Source organism: Salmo salar, chromosome 03 (genome assembly GCF_965601325.2).
Source record: "Salmo salar chromosome 03, fSalSal1, whole genome shotgun sequence".
Classification (NCBI taxonomy): Eukaryota; Metazoa; Chordata; class Actinopteri; order Salmoniformes; family Salmonidae; genus Salmo; species Salmo salar.
In genome coordinates this window covers 70,810,233-70,821,837 of record NC_138293.1, presented here as the reverse complement: position 1 = coordinate 70,821,837, position 11,605 = coordinate 70,810,233, and the positions used below count along the sequence as shown (strand labels likewise).

The window sequence follows — 11,605 nt, the reverse complement described above, 5'->3', positions numbered from 1 at the left end:
TGTATTGAACCCATGAGCTTCCTCTGAGAGAAGAAATCATGCTGTGAGAGCGACTGTCTTTCAGCTGTGGATTGGACAGGCCCATGTAGGCTAGCTATTGGTTCACTCCAGTGGTCACCAAGACTTTGCATTGGAACACACTGGTACCCTTCCTTAAAAGAAAGACCATTGTTCAACATAAAATAGCATGGGCCACCATGATTCAAGGGCTTATCACTCCCTAAACATTTTTATATCAACATGTCCTAATAAGAATTCCCCATTGCATTATGATTATGGTATACATAGGCCATAATGGTTAATTCTCTCTGTAATCATCCAGATAGTTTTTGTTAGTGTTAATTTCATGGGTACAGTTCAGTGGAGGCTGCTGAGGGGAGGACGGCTCATAATAATGGCTGGACAGCAAATGGAATGGCATCAAACACTTGGAAACCACGTATTTAATATATGTGATACCATTCCACTCATTCTGCTCAAGTCCTTACCACGAGCCTGTCTGCCCCAATTAAGGTGCCACCAACCTCCTTTGGTACAGTTGAAAAACACTTGGAATCAGATAGACAAATGAATGCCATTGAAATACACATACTGTATGAGGAGCAAAATGTCACAGTGAATGGCCAGTGCCTTTTCAGTCTCTGTGCTGTGGAACCCAGTGATGTCAGAAAGCCCCTGGGTGTGACAGGCCAGTAGCAGAGAAGAGCACAGTGATGGTTACCCTGATTCTCTCTTTACTCCCAGACTCATGAGACCATTAATGAACAAAACAACTATTCCAGGTGCAACACAGCAACTCACATCTGATGACCACAGACAGTGACCATCTCTCAAACACTATCTTCTGCATGTCCAATATTCACACTCACACATAGTTACCATCTCTCAAACACTATCTTCTGCATGTTCAATATTCACACTCACACAGACAGTGACCATCTCTCAAACACTATCTTCTGCACGTTCAATATTCACACTCACACAGACAGTGACCATCTCTCAAACACTATCTTCTGCACGTTCAATATTCACACTCACACATACAGTGACCATCTCTCAAACACTATCTTCTGCACATTCAATATTCACACTCACACATGCAGTTACCATCTCTCAAACACTATCTTCTGCACGTTCAATATTCACACTCACACATGCAGTTACCAGCTCTGAAACACTCTCGCAACCTCAAAGCACCTGCAACTAAATCAGTCACACACAGGAAGATACTACATTTTTATTAGTGATATTATGGCATCATATCTGTGAGGTACAGAACAGTAAAGGCAGAGACGGTGAGAGTAACACCTCTAAAGTGTTTTCATTTTTGTTTGACATGAGTCATTCTGAGTCACTCCTAGCCACTTTGCGGCATAACAAGTCAATTATTGGGCTTTTCTCCTGCATATCTCACCCTCTTTGAGGAAGAAAACAACATTTAAGTGTCATAAGCGTCGTTGTAGGGAGTGGACCAAAACGCAGCGGGTATATGAATCATCTTCTTTTATTGAAGGAAAAACAAAACAAAACACTTACACAAAACAACCGACGAAAACCAGTCCTGTAAGGTGCTCAGACTATACACGGAAACAACCACCCACAAACACAAGTGAAAACACACACAACTAAATATGGCCTCTAATCAGAGAATACAAGAAACAGCTGCTTCTGATTAGAGGTCATTGACAAAACTAACATAGCTATAGAAAAACTAGAAAAAACACATAGAAATAGAAAACATAGAACATAAACCAAAAACCCTGAAACACACTAAACAAACACTCCATGCCACGCCCTAACCAAACTACAATAACAAACAACCCCTTTTACTGGTCAGGACGTGACATTAAGGAATGTAATTTGCAGGTTATTTACTTTAAATGCACAAACTATTCAATATTTTAGGAATTTTTCAATAAATACATGCTATTACAATGTCATAGCATCCACAGTACATATTATTTGTTATTTTGTTGCACACATTGTCATTACGATCTAAAAATACTGGAATAAAATAATATAGACGTGTCTATAACTCCTTATAGTGCACAGTAAATGAAGTGAAATAGCCTATGTGAAATAGAAACCATACCATAACATAACTAGTGACTGACTGACTAGTAAATCTAACATCTCTGCCATAACCCTAACATGTACGTGATCTATAATGAAACAGTGCGACCCGGTGGCAGAAAGCTGAATTAGTTGAAATTGCTGTAAAGCACAGAGCCGACAATATTGTTACTATAAAGTTTACATGACTCAATAAAACAATAACACAATTAGTGGATTCGGATATTTCAGCCACACCCGTTGCTGACAGGTGTATAAAATTGAGCACACAGCCATGCAATCTCCATACACAAACATTGGCAGTAGAATGGCCTTACTGAAGAGCTCAGTGACTTTCAACATGGCACCGTCAAAGGATGCCACCTTTCCAACAAGTCAGTTTGTTAAATTTCTGCCCTGCTAGAGCTGCCCCGGTCAACTCTAAGTGCTGTTATTGTGAAGTGGAAATGTCTAGGAGCAACAACGGCTCAGCCGCGAAATGGTAGGACACACAAGCTCACAGAACAGGACCGCAGAGTGTTGAAGCGCGTAACGTGTAAAAATTGTTTGTTCTCGGTTGCAACACTCACTACATAGTTCCAAACTGCCTCTGGAAGCAATGTCAGCACAAGAACTGTTCGTCAGGAGCTTCATGAAATAGGTTTACATGGCCAAGCAGCAGCACATAAGCCTAAGATCATCATGCGCAATGCCAAGCGTTGCCGCCAATGGACTCAGGAGAAGTCGAAACGCGTTCTCTGGAGTGATGAATCACGCTTCACCATCTGGCAGTCCGACGGACGAATCTGGGTTTGGCCAGTAGAACATTACCTGCCCCAATGCATAGTGCCAATTGTAAAGTTTGGTGGAGGAGGAATAATGCTCTGGGGCTGTTTTTCATGGTTCAGGCTAGGCCCCTTAGTTCCAGTGAAGGGAAATCTTAACGCTACAGGATACAATGACATCCTGGACAATTCTGTGCTTACAACTTTCACTAGCAGTTCTGGGGGGGGGGGGGGCAGTGCTCCTGTGACAACAATTTTGGACCCCCTTGTTGCCCCCCTAAATGTGGAGTATGAACTAATTTTTACGTAACTAATTTTTGCAATCGTTCTTTTTTAACATGCGTTAATAGACAGTGGCAACGTGGAACATGGTCTTTTGCCTGCTAATGCCTGCAGTGCAGTGAAGAAAACAATATGACAACAATAACGTCTAATGTAACTGGCCCCTCTAACAGTACATCTGGCCCCAGCTTGCCCCCCCCCCCCCCAGTTGAAATGGTCTAGAACCGCCACTGCCAACTTTGTGGCAACAATTTGAGGAAGCCCTTTCCTGTTTCAGCATGACAATGCCCCCGTGCACAAAGCGAGGCCCATTCAGAAATGGTTTGTCAAGGTCGGTGTGGAAGAACTTGACTGGCCTGCACAGAGCCCTGACCTCAACCCCATCAAATACCTTTGGAATGAATTGCCAGGCCTAATTGCCCAACATCAGTGCCTGACCTCACTAATGCTCTTGTGCCTGAATGGAAGCAAGTCCCAGCAGCAATGTTCCAACATCTGGTGGAAAGCCAACCCAGAAGAGTGGAGGCTGTTATAGTAGCAAAGGGGGGACCAACTCCATATTAATGCCCATGATTTTGGAATGAAATGTTCGACGAGCAGGTGTCCACATACTTTTGGTCATGTAGTCTAGCTTCATAGTCCACGTATTTTAATGGCTGGGGTAGAATGTGAAGATGGTTTATCGTTTAGCCTTTAGCTAAATAGTGTTTATTTTGTTCCTCTCTGTGCAAATGTTCTGGTGGCCATATTGTAGGCAACCCTATCATTCTGCATGTATTAATATGGTCTCAATTTATGCAATGTATAAATTCCCAATTAGTAGACAATAATGTTCAGTGAATGTAACTTTCACTTTAACAGATGACGTAAACTAATTTAATTCAATCGGTGCTGCTTGAGTTTTTTGCGAGAACTCCTCTGTTGTGGAAACGACGGAAGCGCAGTTCTGGATTTTGGTTTGACTGGCAGAAAGAAGGATGGAGTTTTTGACAGGAAACCCGTTTTCTACACCGGTGGGCCAGCGAATAGGTAATTGTTACATTTTAACTAATAAAGTAGGTTTGTAGATAGTTTACATTGTTGCATCGGACATGACAGGCTACAAGACATTGGTAGGCTGTTGTTGGAAAACAGACACTATCACTCCATAAAACGACACTAGATAATCCGTAGGCTATGGAAAGGGAAATTGGCGTTATTGGTTACGTATTTGATAAGAAACTAAACTGACAATTGCTTGTTTATAGTTAGTTAATTGATCAAGATTGACAGTGCAAGAAGAGATAAGATTACGCTATTACTTGACTGACACTTGCACCGCACAATAATACCCTAGAGGCGGGTTTACAGTGTTTTAATCCTCAGTTTCATTGGCCAGTTTGGGTATTGTTGCTGGTATATAGACCAATTGTTTGGCAAGCTCTGGGTGGGGTGGTGAAAAGTTGTTCCCTTCCTTCGTGACCTAATTTTAAGAAAGGGGAATTTATTAAAGTTCCAATGCAGCCATTTTTATCTCGATATGAAATCCTTTCCGTGTAACAATGAAGTACCTTACTGTGAATGTTTTAAATTAAAATGGTCAAAAATAAACTAAATGTACTTCTTAGCAAAGAGCAATTCCTCAAGCAATAATTTTGCTAAAACTGTGAGTGGGAGAGGAAAACTGAAAACGAGCTGTTATTTGCAGAGGTTTGGAACACTTTCTTATTGATATATTAACTAATTTACCAGGTAGGCCAAAACTCCATCCCACCAAAACAGGCAACAATTTCAGGTAGACTTTTCCAACATCTCTTACACTAAAAGGACATTATCATTTTCACAATTTCACAGTATTATTTCCACCTAATAGTGTGAAAATGTATATCAAACACAGGAAAATCACACTTTTGACTGCACTGTGCCTTTAAGAAATAATGGAATAACATATATACTGTAGATGTTTCAGAGTGAGTAACGTTGCTGATTAATAATTAATCTGCTTGCCAACTTGATTATATGTAGACTACAAGTGGCCTATTTTATCTTATAAGCTTGAAAACTCCCCCTGTGATGTAATTCTAGATGGAAAAACAATCTGCCTATTTTAATGTATATGACCACAATGAGACAGTAAGAGAGGTTGTTCTACTTTCTCAACTGAGCTAAATCCTGTTTCTATCCCCTCCCTTTCAGAGGAATGAAGACAGAACATTTAATTTGCTTAAATAAACGTCTGCCAAGGAACCTAATGCTGGTCACATGAACCAGTCAGTTAGATGGAGAAAGAATGAGTTTGACAAACAAATAGGGATTTAACTTGTATACATGAGTAGAGGCATCATCAATGTTGGCTAATAAACAACTATTGAGAGTTGTGTTATGAGGCAGAGACCATTTCACAGTGACTATGTCTTCCAGATAATTTTATGCAAAATGAAGTGCAATGTCTCAATTGTTTTTGTTCTCAGAATATGCAACCAGCTCCAGTCTGCAGTCGGAGGACTGGGCCCTCAACATGGACATCTGTGACATCATCAACGAGACAGAGGAGGGGTGTGTATCCTCTGTTGACATAATGGACAGTTTTTTTTTCCTTTGACAGCTTACTGTATTGTGCTTTTGTTGTTTGAAGTTGCTTGTTTACCTACAATGATTACAGGCCTAGAGATGCATACAAAGCAATAAAGAAGAGGATTGTTGGAAACAAGAACTTCAGAGAGGTCATGCTGGCATTGACTGTGAGTGTCATATTTACCTCTCTCATTCACCATACTTTTTCCTTTTCTTCATGAACTTGTAACCTAACTTTCTTTCTCTCTCCATCTCTCTTATGTCATGTTGGTTTTCAGGTACTGGAAGCGTGTGTGAAGAACTGTGGCCACAGGTTCCATGTGCTAGTCTCAACCAGGGAGTTTGTTGAGGGGGTTCTGGTCAGGTCCATCTTACCCAAAAACAATCCCCCTCTGGTCCTGCATGACAGAGTGCTCAGCCTTATACAGGTGAGAGATGGCATTGGTACTCATTCCTTCAGTAAGTCATAGAGCTGTGTTGGAGTTGACAGCTAGCTATTGTCGGGTGTGTGCTGTTTATGATGTGTTTGTCTATTGTTCAGGCATGGGCAGATGCATTCCGCAGCTCGCCAGCTCTGACGGGCGTGGTCTCTGTGTACGAGGACCTGAGACGGAAAGGACTGGAGTTTCCCATGACTGAACTGGACGGATACTCCCCCATTCACACTCCAAATAGGGTATACCTTCAAACAATGACTGGTGAAAATGCATGCATTTCCTCACTGACAAATACAGAGTACAACTTTCTGCCTAACCTCTCTAAAGCTGTTTTAACGCCCTACTCCCTAACACTATTCTCTAACTCAATTGGTCCCTGTGCTCTGCCCACCAGACTGTGCCTGATAACGGGCCTACTGTCACTGTATCTGCTGCACCCTCATCCCCCAGGCCTGTCCCCATATCACCACAGCTTACTGCATCCCAACAGAGCGAGCAGGGACCCCTCACCTTCACACCTTATCAGGTGATTGGAATGCTCCCGTCATACAGGGGCCTCTGAAATGGCATGGCTTTTATTTTAGTAACACAACAATCTTTTGCATGCAGGCTAAATTCACTCCAGGGCATTACTGTAAAATCCAATTACCTTGTGCACTGTGGATGATTCAGTTACTTGTTTCACATTCAGAATTTTTAATAAAAGTTGATGCTTTACAGTATTATGCCAACCCCACTCCACACAATTTAGCATATGAGTGCTGATGCCATTGACTCCTATTCCAGGTTAAAAAGTTGAAGACCGACCTGGGAGTGGTTCGAGGTAACCTAACAGTGATGTCAGCTATGATGTCTCAACTGGATCCAGCAACAGCCAAGCATTCAGACACCGAGCTGCTTCAGGTTAGTTGGTTCGCTCGCTGGGCTCTCTCTATGGCTGTCCATCCATGGCTGTGACACATGTCATCTGTTTGTATCCATCTCTCTTTTGTCCATTGCTGACTCTCTGTATCTCCTGCTCTCTCTCTCTCTCTCTCTGTCAGTAGGAGTTGTATGCAGCATGTAAAGACATGCAGGATAAGATAATGGAGCTGGTCCCAAGACTCAGTGAGGAGAAACTGACAGAGGAGCTGCTGGTTGCCAATGACGAAATCAATGCCACATTCACTCGCTACCAGAGGTATTGTCCTAAATGATCAACATGAGATGCAGTCAATAATTCCTGCTATGATGGCAGTATGATTTTCATTATTTCCTTTCCAGGTTTCAGAGACAAAGAGCTACACAGCAGGTAAGTGTTTTTTCTTAAGGATCTATGGTCCTTTACCCTTATCACAAATGCATGTTTGGATGACAAATATGTACTGTTCAACTTCTTCACATTTTTCTCAATCGCCTAGAGCCCGACCTACGTCAACCTTATTGACCTCAGTGCAGCAATCAAGCCTGTTGTTACAGCTCCCACCCACAGCCATCTCAGCCGATCAACAGTGGACACAGTGTCTAGTCAGTTGACAGGACTCAGTAAGTAACTACAGTGTTCCTCGATCTGATAGAGCTTCTCAATGTGTCTCTATGGTACAATTCATTCTCTTACCCTGTTTTCCACATAGGTATGAGGGAATTCGATGGATTTGCACAGAACAGGAGCATCTCACAGACACGACCGAGGTAATAGACAGCTCCAACAAAAGTCCAGGTTTTGCTTTCATGGTAGAATGGATTGTTCAGACTCCTAGTGAGAGGGAGCTTACAAAAGGTCTCAAGACTTTCTCCTGGCTTAGTACTGTATAACAAATGGACTAGTGCGGTGGTTGTCTTGTTACTCCCTGGCTTGTTTAGGTTATAACAGTCCTGCTCCAGCTAAGGTGGTGCACTAGTCTAGACCGGAAGTGAACCTGACTGGCTCAGGATGGCTGCTTATCTCTCTCAAGATATTTGTGCCATTCATTATGTCAATAAAGATTATGAATGGAGTCTGACATGAACTGCAAGCTTACATGGCTAGTGAGAAAACTGTGCAAACTTTTGCATTACAAATGTTGAAGGAACATTTCTCCTCTGTATTTGGTTTTCCAATAAAGTTGTTCATACTTAGGCCAATGGTTACTTGTGGAGATGGCTATTATTCTACTACTGTATGTACACTGTAAACTGCATCATTTTCTAAGCAGTGAAATGTGTGTTTCAGTGAGAGGAATGAAGGTGTTGTCGACAGTCTGGCTCAAGCACAGAACATCAGATTACAGAACACTGGAACGGTCAGTAACCCCAGAATGATTTAACCCAGGACAGATTTGAAAGGATGTTTGTTTAGGAAGGGCATTGCTTGTGTCCATGGAGTCCTTATGCCCTGTGGAGTGTTACTAAGTGTCACTAATATGTACAATAACCCAGTGTCTTAGTTAATGTGTAGGTCTGCCCTGCCTCTATATGTGTAAACAATGTTCTCTGTCCTGACACAATTTCACGTGCAAAATTGGCAATTTTGTTAGTGCTATAAGATTGTCTGTCTGTGTCTCTGTTTTGTCTCCTTGTTCATAACCCAATGGTTTTGTGTTATTGCATACATGTCTACCGGTATCTTTGTTCGTAAATAAAAATGTCTATCTGTGTAAAGGGTGACAGCCCAGACTCCACCCCCCTCAGCTCCTCGACACAGTTTGATTGGATGATGGAAAAGGGAATGGTGGGTCTGATTGGCTGGCACAGTGCCATTCCTTTTGCATTCTACCCCTGGGGCTTATGCAGGGATGTTTTGCATTCAAGCATGTTTAGTGTGTATTTAATGAATGATTGTTTCCTTCCGTCTTTGTACTGAGATGGTTGTATGATCTCTTTTCCGGTGTGCCTGATCTGTATATTTTTAGCTTACTTTGATTTTTGCATTCATGTGTTGAGTGTTATAAGTGTTCATTTCTGAAACTGATAGATGGTGTGTATTGGCACATCTTAAAAGGATACTTCTGGATTTTGGCAAGGAGGTCCTTTATCTACTTCCCCAGAGTCAGATGAACTCGTGAACACCATTTTTCTCTGTGTCCAAAATGGCCTCATTGCCAAAATCCCCAAGTATCCCTTTTTAATCATGACTCTTCTAAATCATTACAATGCTTGCTAATTTACTCCCACTCTGTTCTGTTTTCCCTGCCATAACTTTGGTGTGGTGGATGGATCTCTTGTTACCCCGTCTAAAATAAACTGGTTTCAGTTTGTTTCAATCAGAATACTAGGGGTCAGCATGCTTGAATGGTGGTTATGTGTAGATTGCCCAAGAAAAATCTAAAGGTAATGGTACTCTAGATTCTGGTCATCACAAGAAAACAGTGGCTTACAGTAAATCCTGACAGTAACCTCTTGCCTAACTCCCCCAGATCCCTGTGAGTCAGACATCTGTGATGGATGACATTGAGAAGTGGCTGGATGTGGACGAGGTGGGTCACTGTTAGCATTCACTCAATGTCATGGTATACATGCAGAGTCCAACTTGGTTCCATGTTATACCAGTGCCAGTCCTCTCTAATTTGGTGTTATGGACTATACATAGTATACAGTAATTGCAAATGCCTGCACGGTGCTTTACCCCAGCAAATGTAACATGCCTGGATTCTTGAACATATTCAGTTTTGTTTGGACATGTGACTGTTGATGTGAACATAAGTCATGGCTTTCATGTGTGTTACAGGAGGATGACATGGCTGATTCAGAGGGTGTGACAAGTGAAGGTGAGCTTCTATTTCTTAGTTCCTCGTCCAGCTCTCATCCACTCCCTGGGTATCGCTATGTAGATCCAACAACAGTTTAGTTTGCTTCCTTGTACTATTACAAAGTCCTGACTAATCCTTTTTGAGACCAACAAAGCCCACCTAAGGCAACTTCTCCTTCTCCCTCCTTTTAGAGTTTGACAGGTTTCTGGCAGAAAGAGCGAGAGCAGCGGAGCGACTCCCGTCCCTGAAAGCTTCTTCTCATGACGACAACAACCACTCAGAGTCATAGGCCAAGCCGCAACCTGTCACATAACCAATGCCATTTTCCCAAATAGTGTGAGAGGACTGAACTGGCGGAATGTATGATTGGCACATACAGTGAGTAAATGACTGGTGGGAACAACAACTCCTGACAATAGGGTTGTGTTACTGACACTCAGGTAAACTACAGAACTACTTTATGTTCAACTCTCCTGTATGTTTAATGTATATTTTTATGTTAAGGCTAAATTAACTTGGACCAAGTGTTTTTAACTTACACTAAAAGAGTGCTTTTATGATAAGAACTTAAGTCGTCCCGTGCCACAATGTATACAGATATCCAGCAGAGGAGGCTGGTGGGAGGAGCTACAGGAGGATTGGCTTATTATAATGGCTGGAATGGAATTGAATGGAATGGAGTCAAACATGTGGTTTCCTTATGTTTGGTACTGTTCCATTATTCCATTCAAGACATTATAATGAGCCTGTACTCCTATAGCTCCTCCCACCAGCCTCCTCTGGTATGGCTGCAGATACAATGATTGAGTTTTATTCCTGTTACATTTCTTAGAAGAGAAGGGAATATGCCCAATATTTTCAGATGAACATTGAATGGTGTGCATTCCAGAAAATGCAGGCATGATAAACACAATGTTAGTAGATTGCAATAAGCTATAATTAGGGGAAATTAATTATGTGATGCTCATGATGAATCCCATTTGTAATACAGAGCACTTTTTTAGGAAGAGCAATACAAACCTAATTGTTTCTGGAGTACTTGAAGTTTATGAAATATTACACAATGTCATGATGGAATACTGTAACATTAAACACAGATTAAGTCTTACAGATAGTTTGTTTTTATTCACTCTGGGAGATGGGTGCTGAGCGTGTGGGCTGATTTCATGGTTCTGCAAATATGACTGATTTCTGTGTTTGTAAAATTGGTATACTATAATTTCATTAGTCTGTGATTGAATAACACACAGGTTTTGCAATTTCCAATGTAATTTAAAAAAGGATGTTGAATCTGTCAAGTACTTACAGGAGTGATAATGCTTTTGTCATATCAACTTTAAAGGTGTCTGAAGAAACTGGGATGCCATAACTTTTACACGGAACAGCGACGGGCTGAGAGGAGCTCCCAACAGCTGGGGCAAGGGGAAGTTGAACTATGTATTTTTTCCTGATACAAGGAATTGATATCCCAAGTTCAACGTTTTAAAAACGAACGTGCCCAAAACCAAAGTATGGAAGAGGCAATTTAGAAATGCGTTGTGAAGCATAAACTAGGCCAATATTTGGTTCTCTGAAATACTGAATTTTGATCTGTAAATCTCTATTCTGCATGGTATCTAAACTATACTGAACTAAAACATAAATGACAATTTCAACAATTTTACTGAGTTACAATTCATGAAATAAATGTAATTAGGCCCTAATCTATGGATATCACATGACTGGGCAGGGGCGCAACCATGGGTGGGCCTGGGAGGGCATAGGTCCACCCACTCGACAGCCTTGATTT

At 41.5% G+C, this 11,605-nt stretch overlaps 1 protein-coding gene across 6 annotated transcripts; it reads left to right on the top strand.

Moving 5' to 3' along the window:
- The first annotated feature begins 3,990 nt into the window (after positions 1-3,990).
- Positions 3,991-10,924, top strand: LOC106601317 (target of Myb1 membrane trafficking protein). Of its 6 annotated transcripts, none has more exons than XM_014193428.3 (16): positions 3,991-4,148; positions 5,570-5,654; positions 5,761-5,839; positions 5,951-6,100; positions 6,214-6,348; positions 6,504-6,635; positions 6,896-7,012; positions 7,156-7,289; positions 7,373-7,400; positions 7,510-7,633; positions 7,723-7,780; positions 8,301-8,370; positions 8,730-8,798; positions 9,484-9,543; positions 9,795-9,834; positions 10,008-10,924. In XM_014193428.3, the coding sequence occupies exons 1-16, from the start codon at positions 4,097-4,099 to the stop codon at positions 10,103-10,105; spliced, it is 1,431 nt and encodes a 476-aa protein (XP_014048903.3). In that variant the 5' UTR covers positions 3,991-4,096; the 3' UTR covers positions 10,106-10,924. The 6 variants fall into 6 exon arrangements, with proteins under 6 accessions (XP_014048903.3, XP_014048902.3, XP_014048907.3 ...); XM_014193427.3 differs by having other exon boundaries at positions 5,734-5,839; XM_014193432.3 differs by lacking the exon at positions 6,504-6,635.
- Positions 10,925-11,605: the final 681 nt, after the last annotated feature.

Bases quoted from the DNA above. Each gene is read 5' to 3' on its own strand.
- LOC106601317 (XM_014193427.3), top strand. From the start codon at position 4,097: ATGGAGTTTTTGACAGGAAACCCGTTTTCTACACCGGTGGGCCAGCGA. The intron at 5,655-5,733 runs GTGTGTATCCTC...TGTTGTTTGAAG, and splicing joins ATCAACGAGACAGAGGAGGG to TTGCTTGTTTACCTACAATG. The intron at 9,835-10,007 runs GTGAGCTTCTAT...CCCTCCTTTTAG, and splicing joins AGAGGGTGTGACAAGTGAAG to AGTTTGACAGGTTTCTGGCA.